This window comes from Phoenix dactylifera, chromosome 6 (assembly GCF_051530095.1).
Source record: "Phoenix dactylifera cultivar Ajwa chromosome 6, Ajwa_hap1_PhDact_Kaust_v1.1, whole genome shotgun sequence".
Taxonomy (NCBI): Eukaryota; Viridiplantae; Streptophyta; class Magnoliopsida; order Arecales; family Arecaceae; genus Phoenix; species Phoenix dactylifera.
Window position 1 is genome coordinate 31,455,000 of NC_143195.1, and position 26,015 is coordinate 31,481,014.

At 38.8% G+C, this 26,015-nt stretch overlaps 2 protein-coding genes across 2 annotated transcripts; one reads left to right on the forward strand and one right to left on the reverse strand.

Moving 5' to 3' along the window:
• Positions 1-639: 639 nt before the first annotated feature.
• On the forward strand, positions 640-6,623 carry LOC103716882 (cytochrome P450 704C1-like). The gene is made up of 6 exons (XM_008805069.4): positions 640-1,076; positions 4,546-4,761; positions 4,925-5,209; positions 5,283-5,618; positions 5,734-5,937; positions 6,248-6,623. The coding sequence occupies exons 1-6, from the start codon at positions 693-695 to the stop codon at positions 6,425-6,427; spliced, it is 1,605 nt and encodes a 534-aa protein (XP_008803291.3). The 5' UTR covers positions 640-692; the 3' UTR covers positions 6,428-6,623.
• A 2,942-nt stretch (positions 6,624-9,565) lies between these two features.
• Positions 9,566-19,073, reverse strand: CCS (copper chaperone for SOD1). Its single transcript, XM_008805068.4, has 6 exons — positions 18,744-19,073; positions 18,634-18,660; positions 16,095-16,167; positions 15,805-15,939; positions 13,028-13,248; positions 9,566-9,955 (listed from the first exon to the last, which is right to left on the reverse strand). Exons 1-6 carry the CDS (start codon positions 18,984-18,986, stop codon positions 9,719-9,721), a joined length of 936 nt encoding a protein of 311 aa, XP_008803290.3. The 5' UTR covers positions 18,987-19,073; the 3' UTR covers positions 9,566-9,718.
• Between the last annotated feature and the right edge of the window lie 6,942 nt (positions 19,074-26,015).

A 26,015-nucleotide genomic window follows, 5' to 3' on the forward strand; every position in this document is an offset into this window, starting at 1 on the left:
CGCACCTGCGCCTCCATGTCGGCATCCAGACTAGTCTGTCTGGCCTCTTCCGGGCAAGAACTGGTAGAGCCAGGACCATCTCTGCCACCTGCTCCCCAAAAACCTCCCGAATCAACCCCTCTCTCCATCGGCCTCCCTCCGACTCCATCAAATCTCTAACCCTGAGACCGGCTAACCGCGTCGTGTCCACCGTCACTGGCAGCCTACTGATCGGTTGCTCTGTCACTCAACTATCCTTCGGCACGTCTATGGACCGACCATCGTTGATGGCCCATCTGATTTAGCCCATCTGACCATCACCATGGCCCAGCTCGTATCGCCTTCTCCTCAGCTCGTTTCCTGCTGTCATTCTCGGTGTCTTGAAATTTTCACTAATTTAGGACAAAGATCCAAATAATGCATTCGAAAGAGACAGAGAAACTACACCGATTCGGCGTGGGCGAATGGCACTCCTTGCTCCGAGACATTTCTCGGAGGCCGGAATGGCGACGCAAAAGAAAAGTAAACGGACACCGAGAACAACAAACCGGCGTTTCACCAAAAGCGATAATAACGCGATCCCACTAAAGTCCATACGTATGTTGTTTTTTTGCGTCATGGGTGACCTGTGATAAATGTGGCAGCGTCATCGAAGCAGACGAGAAACGTAGTTCCAAAGAAATAAAAAGCCTTGGTACTCCAGTGCCAAAAAGATGCCCTTCCCCTATAACATAGATCCCACTCAGTTGCCAACTACCATCCCATCCGTCCTCTCTTCACTACCCCTTAGAAGGGCCATGGATTTCTCTTCCGATCTGGCATCTCTCTCTGCCACAGTCGCCCTCGGGCTGCTCGCACTGTATTGTGTCTCGAGAATCTTCCGAAGAGGTAGCAGCCATGGGAAGAGATACCCTCCGGTCGCTGGCACCGTTTTCCATCAGTTCTTCAACTTCCGCAGGCTCCATGACTACCACACCGAGCTTTCTCGCAAGCACATGACCTTCAAGCTACTTGCGCCTTTCCGCCAGCAGATCTACACCACCGATCCAACGGTCATCGAGTACATCCTCAAGACCAACTTCCCAAACTATGGCAAGGTATCGCCCGTAATATATTTCTTTTTGGAAGAAATGGTTGGCCACTGACCAACCAGCTTTATTCTGGCAATAGAAGCTAGGTAATGGAGTGCAAAAAATGAAGTTCCTACTGTTTCAAGCCTAGGTCTATGTTTCCATCTTTACAGCAGTTTTTTTTCTTAGTAATATGGATGCTTGCTCCACTCCTCCCTGTGAAAGGAGGTTCTAGGTTTGGCTTTTGATGATCTTGTTCAAATATTTGACCTGGACAATTTCAATAGATGCTGCTCTCTCTCTGAATCATATAGGTAATTGTATTTATATCATTAGCTTCCCATGAAAGTGCATACAACCTCAGTTGCAGAAAATTTCATTGATTTCATACCTTATGGCCTTACCCAATCTCCCCAATAACTCAGGAGAGATCTTCAATTGGAGAAATAGGATGCCATTATTATGGTCTTGGCTACACCCACCCTCTGCATGTTTAGTGTCACTCTCAGTTCTAAAAATCTGAACAGCATTTAAAAAACTGTATTTCCTCAAAAACAAAAACATAAACAAAAATTGTCCTCTTTTATAAAAGAATTTTTATTTGTTCTCCAAGTCCTCCTACGGAGGCACCCTAGGATGGGCGGGGACGTCCAAGAACTGACAAAAACATTTCAGCCAAATGGGACGAACATTAAAATTCAAAAGTAGAGAATATACAATCTAGAAAAGGAAAACAAAGCATAAAAATAAGGGCCGATAACATCAAGGAAGCAATTAGGCAGGCTGCTGATAGATTTCTGTCAATATTATGTCTGTGGCGATGGCTCATTAAAACATAGTCAATTTGCACATGATTTGACAAAAAAGGCAATTGGTTTGGCTAAGCTCATCAAAGTCTGAATTATTAACTTAGGAGCAAATTTAAACCCTATTTGGGATTGTCGTTAGTAGTAGAGCTTTTAATAAAAGAGTTATTTGTTGTTTGGTAATTATACTGCTAAACTACTATGGAACTTGTACATTTGTTTTTTGTAACCAAACTGAGAAAGTACTTTTAATACGGCAGATAATATTAAAAGATATTGCATAGTATTATATAATAAAATATAATACTGTAATATAATGTATCATAATATTATAATATTATGCAGTATAGCATAATAATATGATATGATATGATATGATATAGTTATGCATTATTCTATTATTATAATAACATAATATGATATAATAATGTAATAATATAATATAATATGATTCAATATATTAGCATGGGTATTTTGGTCATTACGAAATTTTTGTTAAACCAAAAATAGCTTCTCAAGTCTAACCAAGTAAAGGTTTCAGGGAGTGGAGCTTTTCCTAAGTAGATATTTTTCAAATTTTTTGAGAACCATAAAACACTTTTAATTTTTTTACCAAACACCACAAAATAGCTTAAAAGTGTATTTGGAGGGCTAAAAAGTGCCTCCAAAAGCATTACCAAATCGGCCCTATTCTACTTCCTTAGGAGCTTTTTCCATAAAACCTACTATTCACCTATTTGTTGATCTAACTCCAGAATGGTCGGTTTAGATGATTTGATCAGGAAAAAAAAACAAATAGTATATGAATAATATTGTTGCTAAAGCCGTTTAGGTTTTTCATTAGATGATTGAGGTGTGATAGCGATCAGGTTGAGACAAACTGGTTGGTCTTATTATATGCGCTTCATTTTCAAATTTATCTTAATAACTATTTTATGTTCATATTCCTCCAAGAAAGAGGAATGATTATCTTTTTTTTTCCAAAAAGGTTAATAGATGGGATTAGGTAACTTTTTTTTTTGAGTGAGTGATTAGGTAACTTATCTATGACAAACTGTCATTGCATATCTATCTCTCTATCTATCTATATATCTATCTATCTATCTATCTATCTCTATATATATATATATATATTATCTTAGAGTTTAACTTACATAACCGAAGCGATCTGTCACTTTTTTTGGGCAATACAGTAGTTAGCTGCCACCATCCAAGAATGAACCGGGGATCTTTTTCCTAGGGAGTTCAATGCGAAAAACCAGCTGAGCTGATGATTGTTCTATAACTTTCTTGAATGACTGATTCATAAACTTTTCTATCTTTCTCGCTATATTTGCATAGAGATTTTTTATAAATATTGTTCTTTCTTAAACTTGCCAAGGATAAACTGTGTCTATATTTTTGGAGATTATCAAGAAAACTTAGGAACAAATTCTCAAAAAAGACTAAATATTCAATGTTTCTTTTGGTGTAATTTAAAAGATTCAAGTCACTCTTGTTTTATTAAGAAAATCTATGGGTTTGATAATGATGATTTCAATTTTGATGGTTGAATAGCATGTGCTATTTTTAGTAATAGATATGTCACTTAATTGCACCGCTTGATGACTGGAAGAAGATGTTAACTGCAAACTTAGAGAACATCTCTTCTTCCGGCCAACAAAAGAAACACATAAGGCTTCAACAATATGGATTTGACTATTGGAATCATTGAGTCATACATTCAATGCTGTTTTGAGCAAGAATTTCCTAGCCTTTATGGCCATTTCCATCTAGACCACATGGATAATATTGTTGCCGGATAGTGAAAAGGTCCGTACCCTTATAATGGGGAGGCCAAAACCTTTCCTTTCGAGGGCTCTTTTGTGGGACAAAACCGTGAGGAGGGCTCCGGCAGTGCCGATCCCCAAAGCGGACAATACCTCGGGAGGGACGCGGTCGCTTTCTCTGTCCAGGACCGGTGGGGATTATGCTGTTGTAGGAGGGCTCCGGCAGTGCCGACCCCCGCAACAGATGGCGCGCCAGGAAGGGGATGCCCCTTGCCGCAGGCTACCCTCTAGGCCTGGAAGGCTGTCCGGGTAAAAAACCGACACAGGACCTTCCCGCTAGGGTGTTATATTGTGGGGGGGGGACATCCGAATTTAGTCCCACATCGCCGGATAGCGGAAAGGTCCGTGCCATTATAATGGGGAGGCCAAAACCTTTCCTCCCGAGGACCTTTTTGTGGGACAAAACTGTGAGGAGGGCTCCGGCAGTGCCAACCCCCAAAGCGGACAATACCTCGGGAGGGACGCGGTCGCTTTCTCTGTCCAAGACCAGTGGGGACTATGCTGTTGTAAGAGGGCTCCGGCAGTGCCGACCCCCGCAACAGATAATATAAACGCCACAATTTTCAAGATCAAACTCCAAATAATATAAGATTAATACTTGTCCTGGCACTACATTATTTACATTTGGTAAGCAATATTATGCAGTTTATGGTCACATAATTTTCCAAAATTCATTTGCAAGGAACTTATCAGTTACATGATACATATGTTCTTGATTCTATGTGACGTTCAAACTTAAACTGCTGCTCATCTAGGTCATAGTCCAAATTATATCAGATGAATTGCAGATCTTTTCACTAATTAAGAGATTATTTGACCAAATTGAAATGTACATGATAATTATGTGATAAGTTGTCACAGGGATTGTTTAACTATCAAAATTCGAAAGATCTATTTGGAGATGGCATCTTTGCAGTAGATGGTGATAAATGGCGCCACCAACGAAAGCTTGCAAGCTATGAATTCTCAACAAAAGTTTTAAGAGACTTTAGTGGTGCTGTTTTCAAAAGTAATGCAGCAAAGCTTGCTCATATAATTTCTGAAAGTGCGGTTTCGAATAAAAAATTGAATATTCAAGTAAGTTTCAACTTCATTGCATTTTCACATTTTGCTACTTCTATTTAACCAAGTCAAAGAAAGAAGATACCTTAATTTAGAAGTGCTTATGATTTCATTTTGACGAGACTAGGGAGGTTAACCTCCCCACAAAAAAGTGCTTACGATTTCAATATCTTTACAGGACTTGTTCATGAAGTCAACAATGGACTCTATATTTAAAGTTGGGTTTGGAACTGATCTTGACTGTTTGCATGATTCTTATGATGGAAGCATATTTGCAAATGCATTTGATGATTCAAGCGAGTTCATTATGCTACGTTATGTTAATGTCTTTTGGAAGATCATGAAGCTTTTGAACATAGGTTCTGAAGCGATACTCAAGGAAAGAATCAAAGTTGTCAATGATTTCATATACAAGTTGATCGATAAGCGAGCTGAACAATGTTCAAATGGAAGGAATGATTTAGTAAGTGGATACTGGACTAATATTATTTTAATACGAACTCATAGAAGTTAATATTGATCTCTTTCAATTACAGGAAAAGAAAGAAGATATCCTATTAAGGTTTTTGGAGGAGAGCAGGAGGGATCCGCAAAATATGAGCTATCAGTATTTAAGAGACATAGTACTGAATTTTCTGATCGCTGGTAAAGACACCACAGCGGGCACTCTATCATGGTTCTTCTATATGCTTTGCAAAAATCCTTCAATTCAAGAAAAGATTTCTCAAGAAGTCAAGGAAGTAACTGAAGCTAATGAGGATGCAAACTTCGATGAGTTTGCCAAATGTATTACCGATGAATCTCTTAACAAGATGCACTACCTTCATGCTTCACTCTCAGAAACCTTAAGACTATATCCTGCCGTTCCCTTAGTAAGTAAAAAGTATAAATTAACTTTATCCATATAAAGCTTAGTTATATACTGATTTGGTCATCATAATGCTGTAACATGACAGTCATTCCTCTGAATTCTCTGCTTTGTTGCAGGATAACAAGGTTTGCTTTTCAGATGACATCCTTCCTAATGGCTTTAATGTGAGGAAAGGGGACGTCGTGTTTTATCAACCTTATGCAATGGGTAGAATGGAATACTTATGGGGCAAGGATGCCGAGTGTTTTCGACCAGAAAGGTGGCTCGACGATAATGGAACTTTCCAAGCTGAAAGTCCTTATAAGTTCACAGCCTTCCAGGTAAGAAAACAAGAGGGTAATGCAGAAATTTCATTCTTCCTTGAATCATTTGGGTAACAACTTGTCTCCGGCACTCCATTTTGGTCGTTTGATTTGCCATTGGACTACTTTATGTTTAAATAATTTTCATTAGTCTAGTTTTTGGCTTTATAGACGGTCCACGGAATACATATGCCTGAGATAGTCCCTGAATGAAGATTTTGATTGTTTAGTTGCATGTTTTTGAGTTAATCAATCCAGTTGCGGATTTCATGCCAAATTAAGATCTTGATTGTCATAACTAACTTCTGAAATTCTCGTTTGTATGTAGGCTGGTCCAAGAATTTGTTTGGGAAAGGAGTTCGCTTATAGACAGATGAAGATATTTGCAGCTGTCCTCCTCCGCTTCTTCATATTCAAGCTTGGTGACGAGGGAAAGGTTGCCCATTATAGGACCACCATAACCCTTCACATTGATCAGGGTCTCCATCTTCATGCTTTTCTAAGATGAAAATACATAGAGTAATGTTATTTGGTGTACTGGTAATTCTGTTATGGAGAAGGAAAAAGTGACCTGAATATAATTAAGTGTAAAACGTCTTCGCCGAAATCCTTGCATGAGTTTGTTCATGTACTTTCCACCAAAAAAAGAGTTTGTTTGTGTGCTTGGTATATAAAAATGTTAATGCATAGCAAAGATTTGCCCATTTTCCATGACACGTAAACCCGCATTAGCCTTGGATCTCGTGACGACCTTAGGAAGAAAATTATTAGTCCATAACATTCGATCATTGGTTGGCTAGCCATGTTGGCCAGGTAATCTGCTTTCTGGTTGCCCTCAGGAATCATATCGGCCATAGCAGTATTCAGTGCATGAATATCCGATAGATATGGATGAGTTGGAAGATCTTCCGGATCCTCCCTTGGACAATGAACCAACTGGACAAGAGCTTGGTGGTCACACTCGACCACAACATTTGGAAAACCCTTCCCCTTGGCAATCGTCTGTGCTTCGAGCACAAATCCGAGAAGATTTAACAATGATTGGTCATCCCAAAAGATCATGACCCAAAAGAGCAGACAGTTAGGGGGATGGTGAGTTTGTCTTGAGTTTACAAGCTCAGCAACCCTTTTTTTTCCTTTTTTTCTTTTTTTTTTGGATGAAGTTGAACGAAGGAAGCGAGTGGAGCATAACACAATGAGGTAATAAAATCCACTTTAGCATGACAAACACTCTCCTAATTCACTAGATAATAAAATCCACTAATACTTTCTCTTCCTTTCCAAAGAAAAGCTCGTCTCATTTGATGGGTTCTGTTGAGAACCCATCTCAAAAGCTTGAAGATGGACATATAATAGGAAGGTGTGGCGATAATGCTGCATTAGTTAAGGTAACTCTACCACCCCAAGAAAGAAGCTCAGACGAGCACAGGACCTACGCGGCACCATGGTCGCGAGCACACCCATGCGAGGCGCCAACCTCCTGGGATGCGGATAGGCGTTGCACGCGTTGGGACCCATCAACCTCGCCAACATGGCCCGCTGGATCTCTCCTGTCTACTGTTAGCTAGCCTAGGGGATAAGTTTGCGTGGTGTGTATCCTTTAGTTTATATGGATGGGCGGCAGTTGTAGTATCCTTTGGTTTATATGGGCGGCAGTTGTTTTTGTTTCCATATAGTCACATAGTCCTTTCCTTTTGTTTCTATTTTGGCTGATACATAGCTAACATATAGCTATCTTCTCTGTTTTCTCGTAAATTTGTTTGGTTACAACTGACACCTGCTGGTCTGGATGACTCTCTACTTTTTATAACTTACCCTCTTTGTAATTACCATTTCTTTTAATAAAGTCTTGGATGATTTTTGCCTCTTAGACCCGAGGTCCCGAGGCCGCTGGGGATGTTGGATCCACAAGTAGTGGGTGAAAAGATCATGATATGTGACTGTGGCATCAGCCCACAGGTGCAGAAGGATCGAGAGGGGAAGGATGCCAGCGGAATTGTCATGATTCTAACCAACGTAGCTGCTGCTAGTGGAAAGAAGCTTGGGGCTGATATAGCCACCACTTGCCGACGGTCGCCGATGGAGAGGCTGCCGGACAGTAGGATTGGCTCTCGTCCAACTGCGATTCTGACAAATTTGGTAGTGGCATTCTCCTCCAAAGGGCCGAATATCATCACTCTGGAAATACTCGAGCCGGATGTTGTGGTGCCGGGCGTGAACTTTCATGCAGCCTGGAGTGGTGATGCTAGACCGTCAAGCTTGCTTGCGGACCACCAGCGAGTCAGGTTCAGCTTCATATCAAGGAGCTCGATGTCGAGCCCGCATGTCAGAAGGGTTGCTGCATTGCTCAAGGTCAGCCAACTACCATAAAATTAGCTCTCATGACCACTGCCTATATTCATGACAATACTTTTAGAGCTCTAAAGGGATGCTGCAACTATTGCACATTCGAACCCCTGTAGACCTTGACTTTGCCTACAAAATTAGCCTGGGAGATTAGTTGGGATTTTCTCTGCACTCAGAAACTGACACCATTGCAGCTAAAGGTATTTACCAAGTCCTTCAACCGGACCTGCAAGCACTGGCTGCGTCTAGAAAGCAACCAGCCCCTGTGTTAACACTGCATAACTGTCACAAATGTTTGCCCTCCAATCTCAACATACCACGACAGGGTTACACCCTTCCGGGACGTGGATGTGGCGGTAGGGCCAAATACCATGCACTTCACTCACCAGAGATGGAAGCGGTCTTACAAAGTCACCTTCAGAATAAAATTCCCCCCTACCAACACTTGATTTCAAAGCCCTGATATGGAGTGATGGTATTTATTTAGCTCGGAGTCTAGTTGTAATAACATGGCTGACACTGAAATAAATCATTTCCCAAGTACTGGTTAGAAAGACTGATCAATGGTAGCTATCAGAACCCTGCTATTTGGCACGGCTGGTGCCTTTTTGTCGGGGCAACCTAAGTGAATAAAGGTGTGGCTTGGAGTCATGCCGCAGCAAGGTGCCCCCAGTTTGGTCCGATGCTCGGATGGCTAGACGACATGCAAGCGTGCGTGGACTTGGGCCAAGGCGCACACAAGGCATGAACACATAGGCATGAGCCCGCGCTGGGACGAGTGGGTGCGTACGCCAGGCTCGGACAAGCGCACCCTTGGCTAAGTTGCGTAGAACTCGGGCACGCAAGCTGCTGGCACGCAGGTGCAAGCTGCTGTCCAAAACTCAGACCAAGCGATTTACGGCAGTTTTGGAAAGTTTCCAATGGTTGAAAGAGTTGTCCGCCGCATACAAATATCCCTGCTTGCAGGCTCTTTGATAAGCATTGTGAGTGCATATCCTAGAGTGAGATTGTGAGAGACGTTGGGGCAGATCTTTTGGGCCTAAGAAATTTCAATAAAGAGTTGGCATGATTAATTTATGATCTGGTGTGTTTGGCTCCACATTGCTTTGAGTGACAGGCCTCAGTGCAAAAATTCATGTGCAAGTTTTGGCCCTGTGACAGTAGCCATGGTGAACGGCAAGAGAATCATCCATTAAGTAGAAGAGTTTGGTCTACCTTACAAAATTTTCTCACTTATCAATGGAAATCTGATGAGTTTGTGAAGTTTACGCTGTTTAAATTACGAATCATTAGGTAGCAGTTGATCCAAAGCTCGTATTTATTTAGCAGAGTTTGTCTCCTCATTTGTTTGCAGGTAAGTCGCGAAACAGCAACATATAAGAAGGAAAAACCTCAAAAAGAGTTAAACGTGTCCAGCATAATCAGCCACAAGACCTAACTATTTGAACAAAATCTAGCTTGACTCCCATATGGTTACACCGTCACAGGTGCAGATCCTTTTGTAGTTCTCACCAACTCCCGCACTTCTTGCTATTACTGCAGCTGCAATGCCCGAGTCTGATTTGTCCTCGGTTTCATAAACCACAATGGCCCGACCAATAAGATCAGCAACCCTAATCATCTGTTTAGCATCCATGAAGTGGGCTTCACCTGTCTCATTAGCTTCCAATGTTCCCAGGTCACCCAGTAGCTGTACATAACAGAGAACTGATCAACAACAAGTGCCCTACGCTATCAATACTTTCTTGGCAAGGGGGACAAATCAAATAGATCAATAATTTAAAAAGCAAATGTAAATTGAAGTGCTTAAATAAAGCAAGTGATCGTTTAGAATCTATTATTGCCTGTGATGACATGCAGATCTATACATGATCAAGACACCATCATTATGCAGAATCTAGAAATAAATGGTTGATTTTCTATTTAAAAAGACATAGGAGAATAAAAAGATATAAGAGGGAAGTTCAAGATGTGGTATGGTGGTTAAGGTACTTCCCTTCTCGCAGATTATGACTTGATGTGATCACACAAGAGGGGCGGAGAAAGGTTTTTCATCATGTTAGGTTAGTGCGGATGACAGCATTTATAGTTTCCAGTGTACCTCTATTTTTCTTGTTCTTTTCCCTTTCTTTTCTTTTAAGAGAGAGAGCAGGGGAGGAGGGGTTAATCCAACTTGCTCACAAAATAGTCGGACAAATATAACGTCAACCCCTCAAATGAAGACTGCTCACATGAATGTCACACTTAAAAACACCAAAAACACGCTGCTCCACTTGGTCAGTTTTCACTGCACCACCTTTAACAAGTGAATGAACATTTTAATAGTGACCTTAATGCCTGTCCTGTGAGCTTCTCATCTCCTTTGCAACGGTTGTTCAACGGAAGATGCTAGAAATACAAAGCTAAAACTCTACATGGAAGCTTCAATTACTAGTTTGAGTTCCAAAAATCCTATGTCCTGTGGATCTAGCACTCTACTGCACAGATATAACCTTACTACAGACAGCATAAGCCAAATAGCCAAACATGGAAGATGCTGCACTTGTAAAAGACCTAGATTAACAAATTCATCAAGACACATTCATATAAATCATGCTGGAAGCGGAACAGATTGCCACTCCTTTCTCTGTAATTTCTCTTTAAGGTATTACCAAAAGGCTTCCATTTTGTGCAACATAAACTCCCAGTCCTAAACCAGAACCCACAAGAGCATCTTCCCCTCGCTACACCACAATCCAAACACCACAAATTTATAAGAGAAAGCCATTTTAACTAAAGCATTTGTCTTGTCATCATTTTCAAACAAGTTAGTAGATCTTTTGGTAGATATAACTAGCACATTGTCATTTCAAAATATACTTAATCTTCAAGAGAAATAGCCTCAAAATATCATGAAAAACTAGTCCAAATGTTTTCTGTTTCTCTTCTCTAGGTAATCATAATGATCATTGTAACATTACTCATAGCAGCTCTTCCATTATGTGGTCTGGTTCTAATATTTTCACATGGGTCCCCCAGAGAAACCTTATGAACCCAATATAAACTGCTGTTCCAGCACGTCTGCTGGGCTCACTTGCCACCTTCAAAGAGCACACACCACAAGAGTTCAATATGATTCAACATTATCTGTCTTCCCTAGGTATTCATAATGATCATTGTGACATCACCCATAGCAGCTCTTCCATCATGTGGTCTTTAAATGGTTTTAATAATTTCACGTGGGCCCTCCAGATAAACCTAATGACCCCAATCCAAACTGCTGCATCAGCACCTCCGCTGGGCTCACTTGCCACCTTCAAGCAGCCCATACCATAAGAGTTTAATATGACCCAACACTATCTGTTGCACTATTTATTAATTGAGGTTTTGAAGGACCACACCCTTTTAGCCCATAGCACTTCATAAATATGTTTTCCACAGATTTCACTCCTTGCATCGGAAAGCATCAAGTGTAATTACAAAAGTGAGAATTGGATTCAGCCACCCCTCATGTTCCTTAAGCACCATTGCCATTAAAATGTGTTAACTATCATCCTATTGGACTACAGGTAGTAGTAATTTTCAATTATATATCAATGTCAGTGTAAAACAGGCGCAATTTGGGCTAATTTTCAATTATATATCAATTATATATCAACTCAAGCTGAGCCAACCTGATGTATGGGTCAGATTGTGTAAATACCTATTTAACAATGGGCCCTTGGTTTAAACCAAAACCAAGTCGGAATGGTTCAGTGATAAACCCCCTCCCCTACCCTCCAGTTAACTTATAAAACCAACCCGGTTCGCTTATTAAACCACCCCCACCCCTAGTTTATCGCTTATTAACCCCAACCGCCCTCCTGCTCGCAAGTCACGATGGCTCGAGAGAGCGCTCTCCTCCCCTACTCATGAACCCCCCCCCCCCCCCCTCCCCCCCACACACACACACACAAAAAACTGCTCACAAACAATAAGACCTCCTCTTCCCCCACTCCACCATTGCCAACGTCGGCCAAAAGAAGAGAATCTCCAACCTTCGGTCTCTTTCATGACAAAGAATTTGAAGAAACCCTAGCCCCAAATCCCCACCAAGGTCCTCCTCCTCCGACCCTTGAGCAGTTGAGATGAGGCCCTCCTGCTCCACCTCAGCCTCCTTCACAGACTGCTCGTCCCCCAGCTGATGGCGACAGTGGAGAGAACCATGGGCTCCCTTGCCGTTTGTGAATGCCGATGAGATTGAGGAGTGCTCACCTTATTTCTTCAAATTTTAAGTTCCTCTCTCTCTCTCTCTCTCTCTCTCTCTCTCTCTCTCTCTCTCTTTTAGGGTTAACGTCTTCCTCGGCCCTCCTCATTTCTCTCTCTCCCTCTTTATTACTCTCTCTCTCTCTCCGCCCGCTAGGGTTAGGGTTAGAGTTTCCCACAGCTCTCGCCCCCCCCCCCCCCAACCCCCCCACCCTCTCTCTCCATACCAATCAATATGCCTCGGAACTGTATGGTATTGGACCTATACCATACCAAACCAATCACCGGCTAGTACAATCTCCGAAATCAGTTCGACAAGCCTTGATCCCAACTAATATAAAGTAAATTAAGTAATAGAGAAGTCCTAAGTTCAATATTTAATGAAACCAGTTGTAGGAAACCATGGTAGAATAGTGCACCATAAATACATGCACCACTCACCTGCCCTTGAACACGTACACACATGTAACAATTATGGTTATTAATACCTCCAACAAGGAAATGTTTGCACACACAAAATAAGCATGGTAGGTGATACCTTTTGAGAGGTATAATCTGGTGGATTGAACACTTTCCCAGTGCTTGCTGCTCCTCTAGTCAAATCTCCAAATTCATTTATGGACCACCCATGCTTACCAGGTGATAAACCACTAAAGCTGGCTTCAATTCTGGCCAATTCCATGTTCACCTGAGCCAAGCGTACAACACCATATATGATAGGACCTTTGAACTCAGCAACAGCTGCAGAAACTAAAAAATCTACAAAATAACAGTAATTAGTCAGTCAGTTCAGGTAAGAGTGCAGGTAAAAATTATCAAATGTATTAAAGTAAATGTATAGTTTCCACATCAACTAGTAATTTGCAACATTTTTGGTTTGAATACATTTTGAATAGCATGTTTTCTCAATAGGAAAATACAGGAATACTATCACTATTAAGGCAAACATGCCAATAAGCTATAGGAGATCAAATCAAAATGAAAGACTGAATTATCTTTATATACAAGGTTATGTTTGTGCAAAGAGACACTTCGATTTGGCCAATAACACTTAAATTAGGAGTAATGCCAGAATATTCAGACCTTCACATGCTCTGGATGCTTTAGATACACACAAATTCTTTTAGAAAGGATCCTAAGTATGGCCAACTAGTAATGAAACTATAACCATAAGCCTTTCCCAACTATTTGGGTTGGTTTCATGAACCAACATTTGCAATCATTCCTATCCAGGTACCATAAGTCCTCACAAATCCTTAATTGTAACTGCTATCGTGTTAGGTCGGGTCTTCCCTCCCATCCCCCCTCCCTCTATACTTGTAAACTATTCTAGCCCTTCTACACAAACTAGATAACCTCTCAATAACAGACTCTCCTAAAATCTTTATTGCAAATGCCCGTATCATCTCAATGAATTCTCCATTAGTTTATACTGAATTTCGTGCAAACACCTCCTTAAATATATTCATCTCAAACACTAAACCTTTCTAGTTTTACTACATCCATCTTGATATTCAAGTTTGTTCTATGTTCGTCTAACTTTCCTAGGCTCTCTTTGTTACTCAATTCTCAAGTCTACAAAATGACATACCTTATTAGCATTTACGAATTCCACTTGAGTCACCAAGGCATGTGTTGATTACATAATACTCTAGAAGCACTTTGTCACTTGATTTACCCAACTTTAATTATATTATACAAGTGTTCAACACATGCAACAAATGTGGTTTATTTTATTTTAGAGGAAAGAGGACTTGGTAATGGTAGTTATCGCATCAATTGTGATCATGAATGGTCTAGATTTGATAAACACATTCCACATTTTTGTTTAGGTATTTCTTTTACTTTCTTGGCCATAACAAGAGTGTCAATTTTGAGGGGTTTATAAACTAAAAACGAGCGTATTTACAAAAAGGGACATGACATGCAGTGATTAGCCTCACTGCACATGTCTGACCATGGGGACCATTTGCATTATATATGTCCTTCAACCCTCAAAGGAAGCAACCTGAAGAATCAGGGTCCTCAAGCAAATGCCCATGGCATTTCAATGAATTCAGTGCAACTCTAATGCCTCCTTGGATATGCTCATTTCACACATTAATCCTTCCTATTTCCACCACATCCCTCTAGACATTTTAGTTTGTTTTATGTTCATATTTGCTTTCTTGGTCCCTCTTTTTGCCCAATTGTCAAGCCATACAGCATTACATGCTTTATTAACATTTACACGTTTCAATTGAATCACTAAGGCATGTATCTATCAAATAACCAGAAAAGAGCGTATTTGGAAGAGGGAAATGCAATGCAGAGACTTATGACACACATATAGCCATTTTGGGCATTTGCATTATACATAGTAGAGATATGCCTTTGTCTCTCCCTTTTTTGGTATGATAAAGAAACCAGTTACTCCATGATATCTCTTTTCATCGATCTTAAGTAGTACCTTTTCATTTCCATTTCCTCTGAAATTGCATTCTATATTATTATTTTTCATCCTACTAATTTTTAGTCTCTTTTAAGGATTTTGTTCCATATTTCTAATTTGACATTTAACCTTCCTCAGTTGTCATCAAACAACAATAAATCATCTGCAAATAGGTTACATGACAAAATATCTTCCTTAAGTTATATTTTAAGTAAAGTAAATATATGTGCACTTGAGGCTGACCTCTGTGCTAAGCTCACATGATAAAATTCACATTCCTTACCACAACTAATTACGATGCTTTCTATCTTTGCATGGATGTCCTTCACAATGTCAAGGAATTGATTCGAAGTATCTTTCCTTCTTACTTCCCATCGAATTACTCATGCAGTATTGATGGCATAATTTTTTTTGGTTATTGAAAGCTTCATATCATGAACATTTCTAATTTATGGTGTAGCTACAAAACCAAATTAACAATTTTCTAATTATATGAAAAATGGTATTTAATAGACTAGCATATAAAAAGGTACTCTATTTCATGAATAATAACATGCTGGCCATACTGATATTTAATATTGACAATTACTTGAGACAAATCTTATATATGAAATAAACACGAAAAACTGGCTTGCTCTGATTATACATTTTTACAGAGATTAGTCCAACAATGCCAGAGGACAATATTATGTAACAACTAAACTACACAGGCTAACTTCATAAATACACATTTTGCAACTAAAGTTTAAGGAGCAGCAAAATTCAACAGAAGTAGACCATGAGAAATAGGGAAAAAAAAGGATGGAAAGAAGGAAAAGATCTAGAACAAGTCAATTTTGAACTGTTGTTTCAAGGATGAGCATACAGAGAGTTCATATACCTACCATTAGGGTTGCCTTGGCCAATCAACCTGGCATGTCGACCTGTCTGCTCCAGAGCATCTACCATGACTTTCACTGGGAGAATTCCAATAACTCTTACCACTTGATTACTCAAATCAATGTCAACCCCTTTTACTCCTATTTGCAGACAGTGTCATCAGGTCATGCAAACCAACGTTACAACAGATTAATCCCAGTAAATTAGGACATGTGACAAAAAAGAACAACTGAGATATAATCCAAATGTGTGACAAGATTGTATCAATACACTTTTGGTGTATATGATCACATACCACCAAGCTTTAGGAGCTTATCTTTTACTGCTGAAACACAACCCTCACATTTCATATCCACCATGAATTCTGTCTGAAGTGATAACAAGAGATTTTCAATAAGAATAGGATAATTTGCATTATAAAATCCAAAAGCTATGCAACTTAAAATTTCACATAGAAAACTTTCTTATGCGATTGACCGTAATCTAACCAAAGGAAGTTGAAACTTGTTATAAATATAAATGAAGAATTCATCAAGGTCCACACATTAGAAAGTAGGAACTAAAGATCACATTGATATCGCAGTTTAAGAAATAAAATATAACGAAACAAAAAGGAGAAAACTCAAACTTGTGTTCACAAAGGATGTTGCCAATGACAAATGTATGAATGATATCTGGTTTATTTTAGTTTCTGAGGTACAGATACCAGCTCTAGGAAGAAATTTAGATCATAGATGAAACTCTAACATCCTGTCCTAACTAAATTGATGCTTGATTTCTATGGCATGAATGCGACATGTGTTTTGTTATATTTTCATGTGTAACTAAAAGCAGATACCCACACTTGAGATCATCATGATGATGATAACTAAGACTCCAATCTTAAATTATAAGTTTTAGCCCTTTTATGAGGTGCTTGGATGCCCCACAAGTGCTACAAGAGGATAACCAACTAGGCCATCAGCATTTTAACTGTAAATTTAACTAGATAGGACTTCAAGGAGGCAGAAGATGGGCCGAGTACAAAATTAACTGTACTGAAAATTACATAATCCCCATATATTATGGAGGCTCTATATCATCATTCACAGTGATGATTATCATTTTAATACATGGATGCCATCGAAGAGTCTCTCTCCAATATTATTAACCCAGCCCCTCTTTGTCAGCTCCTTCTTTTATCTTTCATAAAGAAGCTCCAACAATATTATCCTCCTGAACATGCCTTGAGTATCCAAAACACTCTCTTAAAGTGATGCACCTTGTTCCTAAAGGAACAACAAATTGCATTCCTAACTATTTAAAATATGGCACAACCAAACAATCTCTTCTGTAGATATGGTACTTGCTTCCTATGACTTCTAAACCAATAGGCACCTTTAGCAAACTAGCGTAAATGAGCATTAGACCAAACAGACAAGTGGGTGGTACACATATTTTAAGTGTTTATTATTGAACAAGACAACAAGGCCACACTGAATAGTAAATGTAAGTAAACACTCATACAAGGCACCAACCATTCTCTCTTTAAATTGTTTAACCAATGTATTTTATCAACTGTTCAACTGCATCACATTTTTTTGATGAAGGGTGCGTATTGCCTCCAACTCCATCATATTACAACTATAAATTTTAAGCCACAAGCCACTATGTTAACATAGAAAACAATGTTTAAAAATGATAAGAAACAATATTTAAGGGAGGAAATGAAGAGATTTATACTGCCAAAGGTTTAAAGTGGCACGTGGACTGGGAGCAAAGGAGCAAGAGCATTGTTTCTTAAATAATACAACACCATAAATCTCTGGACCCTACTTTTGAAACCAAACTATCAAAACTATGAACTGGTAACAATTATCAGCACATCTACCTCTTGATCCTCCATTAATAAATTGATTTTTATTTCAAATATCCACACTAACCCATTCATTTGCCAATAACATGACCATGCATCACAAGCTCAATCAATCATTACGATCATTTAGCTTACTAGCTACAACTATAAAGATATGCCTCTGTTCAAATTATGTGTGTTTGATTATTCATCTATATATACAGATAGACCTACATCCTTGTGCACATCTATATACGGGTTTGATGCTCAGTTCCTGCAAAATGTTAGCAAAAGCGAGGAGACAATTAAACAGTAAAACATTTTTCCTTCATAAATACAAAGAAAGTAACCTTTACAAGAAGCAATAGCATCTTCTTAAGATGGCTAAACTAAATATTCATTATATTTGAACAATCTCTCAGTGTTTTCAATTTCTTTTCTTGCATCTTTAACTACCAAGTGACCCTTGCCATCATGGCAGAATAAAGTGAAATCCTCACACTTTACTCCACCCCTCAATTCGTTCGGTCACTGTAAACACATAGCTAATCAGTCCCTGAAACACGCACCATATAAATTAATACCCAGAGTAATACGCGGTTGCAAAATAATATCAATATAAACATCCTCAACACTTTATTTAAAATCCTATTAGTAACTCGATGTCAATGAAATGACTTAAAAATTTGCGCGGCGGATAGTTTCTATTCAAATAAAAGCTTAATATGTTACCACGAAGATGATATGGCTACATCAAGGACATGCCTATTTGCCCGACAAAGGGTTAATAAGCAATCTACCAGAATTTTGGGAAATAGAGGGAATACAACAATCATTCGAACAGGAAAAATAAATACAAGAACCAGGAAAAACAGAAAAGACAAAGCAATCTACCGGTAATTCTTTTGGGAAATAGAGGGAAAACAACAATCTTTTCAACTGGAAAAACGGATACAAGAAGCAGGAAAAACAGAAAAGACAAGAAAGCAAATCAACTCACCATCAACTCTGGAAGATTCCCATCGTGCTGGAAGAAAAAATCTAGAAAGAGTTAGAAAGAAAGGTCAAGGATTCATTGAGGAATTTAGATTGGGAGGAAAAAAGGCAAACCTGGTCGGAGGGCTTGAGGTCGGTCGCGAGGGAGTCCATGTGGAGTGCGGCCTGGGGGCGACTCGGGTTTCTCGGGCCGGCCAAGGTATTGGGCGTCGATCCGAGACGAAGAGGGGCGAGAACTGGGAGATGGGGTTTGGGGGGGAGTTGAGAAGAGAAGGAGGAGGAAGATATAGTGACTGCTGCGATCGCGGCTGCTGGGAGGGCGGAGGCCGCGGTTAAGGTTCGAAGAAATCCTACCATCTTATTTTGAGGCTTTTTTCTGTCCCCAGACTTCCCTTCCAAGGCCTTCAACCCCTTCCTATTTCTTGTTTTACTTTAATGCTACTTGCTAGAAGAATAAAATAACGTTATATAATATATATATTCTATCAATATATATATATATATATATATATATATATATATATATATATATATATATATATATAATATCTTGATGGACGTGCCCCTTAGGTAAGGGCCAGATATGGCTTAAGAAGCGGAACAGGAATTCGGAATCCAGAAGCATCTCGATGGCGGGGAGAAATCCATAGGTCGGCATGGAAACTGGGAGCTTGGAATTTTTTCCCAAAGAGGCTCTTCCCGGGTATTGCCATGCCCCAAATCGTGAGCTCCATAACACGGTATAATGTTATAAAATAAATAATTTTTTATAATATTAAATTAATTTAATAAATAATTCTATCGATTATCATATGAAATCTAATGTATAATTCCGTGGCAACAAATAATAAAAATCATCAGCAACATATTTCGATTATTCATCGGATATTAAAAATGCACTAATAATTTCTTCGCTGGAACATCATTCCCAAACTATGTGACACTAATCATCATGCGGCTATGAAAAAGTCCCGCACACATACATCAATATAAATAAATAATTTTAAATAAAAAATGGTAAATAATCAATATTGTAATAAATATAAATATCATAAAATTACTTACCAACTATCCAATATATTATATATCGTCAAATAATTATGTTATTTACAAATAATTTATCATATACCATCAAAATGGATGTTCTATTCAACAGTGATATATTAAGTAATAATATATCTGTCATTTTCTGATTAGTAAAATTTGGATCCATCGTCAATCATCTTTTTGGCTTTGGACCATTAATGATCATGCTTCACCTTATAAAACTATTCTTTGACCTCGTGGTGGCAAACCATTGTGTCATATTTCGGTCTATGACTAGCAAACTATAACACTACACTTTGGCCCATGCTAGCAAGCCATTGTGTCACACTTTAGTCTAAAATTGACAATACATAAATTCATAATACCACACCTTGGTTCATGGTGGCAAACCATAGTATCACACTTTAGTCTAAAATTGATAGGTTTTGGATGTGATGGATACAGTATTAGAGTAGATTCGGCCCATAGCCCATATGGATTAGGAGATACTACAACAAAAGTCTATTTAAGTTGTCCATGGACTAATTATGATGTATGTGATTGGATTTATGGTACTTATGGTTGGATTTGAATGGATTTAGACCTTTAGCCTGGAGAGAACATCGTGGCTTAAAATGTAAAAACTTGCGTAGCTGTATGTTTAGTCCCATATTGGTTATGCACTAGATAGATATTGAATACTTATACAAGATCAAAAATTTTGAGTGATACCTGTCGATTAATCTTTTTAAGTGAGGTTCTGGGTTGTAATAGTATCAACTAATTATTAACTAAGGTTTGAAGCAAATCTTGAAGTTTAAAATCAGGAATTGTAGTTTTATTCGAGCTTGAACCAAGTTTCATTTAATCTCGAGTTAATTATAGCTCAGGTTAAGATTATCAAGATGATCAAATAGGCTCATACCCAACTTGACTCGAAATTAAGTACCAATCGAGCTTGAAATAATAGTAAATGAATCAAACTGGATCTTACAGTTCAAGCTCAAAATTAATTTTGTACCAAGCCTAATCAAGATTGGCTTGATTACACCCCATACTAAAGAGCCCTAGCAGGTTGGGTCATTAAGGAACCCAAAATTTTGAGGAAAAAAAAAATCTTTCAACCAATTGGGATGAATGCTTGAATTGCTTGATTTGGACAGGTCAACTTAGATTCCACCCATCTAGGTTATAGGATAGAAAAACAACTAAAGACATGTTTGAGAAATCCAGCAAGATTGGATTATACTTCTTGTAGAAATTGGGTCTCTTGGCTTACCCAACCAGGATTGTAAAAGCCCGCATGGTCTTAGCCTAAATCCAATTTGTGGGCCTCTTGATCTATACGGGGATAAAAAGTTTTGTGGAGGTCTTTTTTTCCTCCCATATGATTTGGGCTAGAGGAGTATTGGATTGACATGGGTCCTACTCTACTCCATGATCCAACAAAAAATCCAACCTAATCCTATTAGATTTCCTAAATAGACCCTAAAAAATATATGAAAGAAAAATGATAGACTCAAGATTTTAATACATAATGTTATTATTATCTCCATCAGAATTTAACACCATATTATTACCAAAATTTATTATGCTCATACAAGCATCTATATCATTAGATAAAATAATTTTAAATAAATTACGATATTTCAATAATTTATTATTTTTAAAAAAATCAATCTATTTTCCTTTTTGTAGAAAATAAAAATATGTTTGTTTGTTTTTAGATATTTTCAAAAAAAATTTATTTATAATAGTTCAAAATATTAATAAGTTTTACATATTTTCTTACAATATAGATTTTTGCAATCATTTTAAAAATAAATAATTAAATTATTATTATAACTTTATATTTTAAGATTTGTAATATTTTAACTAATTATCAATATTAGAAAGCACAAAAAATTATTGTGAAATAGTCTAGATTTTGTAGGTATTTTTGCTTAATGGTAAAAGACTTAGGCTGCCCAGGCAGCAGCCATTCTGTTAAAAAAATAAATAAATAAATATTATCGTTGGTTGAACCGTTGACCCAAGATTAGGTGAGGGAACCGGGTTTGTCCGGTCAACGATTCCAACCACTCGCTTTGACTAAGCCCCCTCCGTTCTCCCTGCCATGACTACACACCCCGCCATTCTCCCCACAGACCATTAGACTCTGAATCTCTCTCCCTCTCTCTTAAGAAATCATACTCTATACTATGTGCACCACGTCAATCAAAATTCACATTTTTGTGAGTCTCATCCGGCTTGTTTAGGATTGTTGCCCTCTCATCTCATCTCGAATTATTTCCTGCATTCTCTTCTCTCAAAGTGGAGAAAGACCAAAACTTTCCTTGAAAAAAATGATGGAAATTATCTGCAATCTTCTTCCAATCCTCCATGCCGCCATTTGTGCTCGATTTCGTTTGTTGCTTCTGATCAGTATTTTCATGTGAATTTATAAGCTGGGTGTTTGCAAATTAGGGTTTTAGATTTTCTTTTTATGAAGTGTTGTCGGTGAGTGTCCTTTGCATAATGGTTGTATTCAAGTAAACTTTCCTCAAACATGTTTGGCATGATTTGCTTCAATAAGTTCTTTTGATATGATGTAGGGTTATTGGGTACTAGTTGTATCTTCCGTGCAAAAGAATAATTGATCTTTTTTTCACAACATCAACCATTCGACCGCAACTTGAATAGATCTCAAAGCACTCCGATCTCTTTCTTCTATCTTTCTGCATGGATCTTGAAACGGCCATTATGCGATCCAACGATTGATGTCGCGGAAAAAGATAGCCATGCAAAAGATACAACCCAAACCTGGCATTATTTTATTAGTTTAGGGAAGTCAAACTTTGGCTTTCTAAAAACTGAAAAATATGATTTAATTCATGTACCTTATAAATGGGTGTCGGAATAAAACTCAAAAAGAGCTGTTTTATGAAGTCCGTTGCCTGATGCACTGGTACAAGTTGGGAATATGCAAAAAAAGCCAGAGATGGGTTGGTGCTCAGTCCATCCCTCCTAACGAACTTGATTAATGGGTTTTTTTGGGTTCTGTGAACAACATGAAAAATCTTGATATACCTTCACATCCATGACTTGAAATTTCTATGTGCCATCGACCTCCTGCCATGGTTGCATGCGTTGTAGAAGAGGGCATGATTGACTGTAAATTGTTTTACAATTTTTTTTTAGTGATCACTAGTAATCCATTTTTCCTGCATGCCTTTTTAGCTTATAAATTGTTAATATGAACAGGTTTCTGAATGATGTGTTTTGTGGCAAGGGAGCTCTACAGTAATAACATAAGTGCAAGAACTCCTAATGAGCATGGGAACTCAACAAACTTGGCGAGCTTGGATCTTTACTTGAACAATTTTAATGGTCGCATCCCAGACACATTGGGCAAGCTTTAGAAATTATGGTTCTGTATGAACAGCACATCCTTCAGCTTTTTACTTTTATTTTAGGTTTGTTTGACTTTCGGTTGAGCTAACTTTCGAACAGCTTTTCAGTTTCTAATTAGAAGGGTTTCCCACTGCGAAGTCGGTACGTTAGGTGCTGATATGTGGACTTTTGGTTTTTGTTGGTCCTAGAATATAACCATATATTCCATTTTGTTCAAGTTTTTTTAAATGTAGATTGAAGATTTGTGTTAGTTTTGACTAAAAATGGATTGAATCAAATTGTTGAGGCTCGTTCAGCTTTTGGTAACATTGGGGCCAGATATGCTAAGTTTCAACTGTGGCTAAGATGTCAGACTGGGTGTCAAAAGACATGGTGCCAGGTGTCACAGGCTCACGAGGTGACCCCACTCACAACAGGGGCGGGCCCCTGCCATAACCCAATAAGGTTCCTCATGGCCGTGCTGTACTTCATCTTCTCTAGTACCACTATGTACCCCGATAACCAAGTGGGACTTGCACCCTTTGTGATGTGGGATCTAACACCATGCATGGCAACAGTGTGCCAATTTTTTTTTTGCTTTAATCAATTCGTCATATACGCAGACAAATTACAAATCATGTGTCTGGATGTAAAGAGATACTTTATCTAAAATTATGCTTTACTTCTGTTGGCATCTCGAGAGTTAAAAAAATTTGGTTATCATGCTTTTAATTCTACGAACTCGTTTGGTTCGTCAGAAGAAATTCTTCTTACCGAAATATTTTTTCTAGAAAGTTGATTCTTATGATGTTAATATGTATGGTTTATAAAAAAATAATATATTTCAGAGTGGCTTATATTTGATTAAATATCTACTTTTTAAAAAAAATTATGTGAAATATATATGATACTCTTAATGAAGAGAAAGACATTATTCATACATTTTAATAGCTTAAGGATAATTTTGAAAAAAAAAATACTTCAATTTCTAATTGGTGGGAAAATAGATTTTCTATGCGAATTTTTTTTCTCATAAAACATAAGAATCTGATTTCCATAAAAATGCTACTTTCTATCTCTTTTTTTTTTGAAAACTTCAATTAACTAAAATTTTATTTTTATGTTGATCATATATTTTTTTTAATTTTTCCGCGAACCAAATAAGTTCCGTAGGTTTTCCGATCTACACTGTACGGAGAAAAACAATCTTTCTTTTGTACCTTTATATGCACGCTAAGAATTCACTTTCACTACTCGCGTTATGGTACAGAGAATGATTGCAAGGTTGTAAATCCCTGAGGGTGTCTCAATTTCTTCATGAAATAATAGGACCCTCTACTGTTCTACCTAGTCCCAGCTCTTTTCTATGCTCCCTAAGAATTCTCTTTCACTCTTCATGCTATAATACAAGGAACCTTAGATTAACAAGATTGTTATGGTTCCTCCGCATGCATTGTTATGTAATGAAAAGGAACCTTCATTATTTATACTTATACTGTATTCCAGATAAGATAGTATTATTTTTTAAAAAATAAATCTAAAATAATTTTTTAATAACTAAAAAGTTTTCGATTGAGTATGGATTCAGATATAACACTCTTATTTTTATGTCATTATCAGTTTTACACTATTATGAGACAATTGTTATAATCATTAAAATAGTCTTTGTTGTGGTTCAAACTTGGCTCGAGGGTGACGACGTCGAGGGAGTCGAGGGAGCTGCTGGCCGGAGCGGAGAAAGAAGAGAGCCACTTCCTGCACGATGGCGTACCTGCATAAAAGCCTCACCAGTTGTTCCGATGAGGACCCTCCGATGCTCAAGTTAGGATGGATTTCAGTTGGTCCAAAAAAGGTCCATGTAGTGTTACCTGATGGGGCTATTTATAGTCTCCGTAAAGGTGTCCAGGTGGCGAAGGTATGGCCCGTTCTCATCATTGAAGGAGATGAGTTTTAGACAGATGGCGCATAGCTAGAGCTTGCTTGAGGCGCGCGATGTAGGCCGTTCCTGTAAATGGTAACGTATTGGTGAGTATGATGGGGTATGGCTGGAGCAGCATGGCGTTGTCCTTAACTGTCGTTGACTAGCAAGCAAAGCATAGCATGGTGGCGTTGCAATGTATGGCCATGTAGGTGGACGTGGGCACGCACGTAGATGTGGTCGTGGGTGAAGCTAAGCTCGATGAGAGGTTGCATCATATATTTGGCGAGGTCAGCCTGGCGGGTGCTGAGGTCGGCCTAGCATCCCTGATTCTGAGGTTTACTCGGTAGGGCGCCCCGAGTTCAAGAGTCGAGGTGCGTTGTTAGATGGGGCGCCCCGAACTTGGCCGGGGCATGTCGTCGAATATTAAGGACGCCCCGAGCTCGGGGTCGGGGCGTATCGGTAGATATAAAGGACGTCCCGAGCTCGGTCGGAGGCGCGTCGGCGAATATAAAGGGAGTCCTAAGCTCGGTCGGAGCGCGTCGACGAATATAAGGGGTGCCCCGAGCTCGGTCGGGGAGCGTCGGCGAATATAAAAAACGCCCTGAGCTCGGTCAGGGTGCTCGGCGAATAGTCCCGTGGTCGAAGGAGCTTTTTGGCTCGTAGTTGACTCAGCAGGGCATTCTGAGCTTCGGCTCGGAACGTCATTATAGGTATTAGAAGAGGTGACGACTGGTCGTAATAGCGGAGAGATCCGGCCGAGATCAACTGAGCCTTCGGCGGGGCCTGAGATTGGGCCGGTTCTGAGCAGGGATGAGGTATTATCCGGTCGGCACAAAACGATCCATTTTGCCCCCATCAATCATTATTTTAGTAAAAAAATATTATAAATTGGATAAAATAAGAAAAAAAAAACGATTGCCGTAAGAGTCAACTGTGGTTCCGTTTGTTCCTGCAAGTTCTATTTTTTTTTTCTTTTTTTTATAACTTTTACCGTTCCAAATCCGAATCAGTAACATCTCTCTGATATTTTTTCCGCTATTTCTCTATCCCATTTGCTATATTTCCTC

What these genes read in the sequence shown, in the direction of transcription:
- LOC103716882 (XM_008805069.4), top strand. Translation starts at nt 693, where the DNA reads ATGCCCTTCCCCTATAACATAGATCCCACTCAGTTGCCAACTACCATC. An exon ending in ATAAAAAATTGAATATTCAA is followed by an intron (nt 4,762 to 4,924) that starts GTAAGTTTCAAC and finishes ATATCTTTACAG; the next exon opens with GACTTGTTCATGAAGTCAAC. An exon ending in TATATCCTGCCGTTCCCTTA is followed by an intron (nt 5,619 to 5,733) that starts GTAAGTAAAAAG and finishes GCTTTGTTGCAG; the next exon opens with GATAACAAGGTTTGCTTTTC.
- CCS (XM_008805068.4), bottom strand. Translation starts at nt 18,986, where the DNA reads ATGGTAGGATTTCTTCGAACCTTAACCGCGGCCTCCGCCCTCCCAGCA. An exon ending in TGGCCAAGGCAACCCTAATG is followed by an intron (nt 13,249 to 15,804) that starts GTAGGTATATGA and finishes GTTATTTTGTAG; the next exon opens with ATTTTTTAGTTTCTGCAGCT. An exon ending in CAGATTATACCTCTCAAAAG is followed by an intron (nt 9,956 to 13,027) that starts GTATCACCTACC and finishes TGTTATGTACAG; the next exon opens with CTACTGGGTGACCTGGGAAC.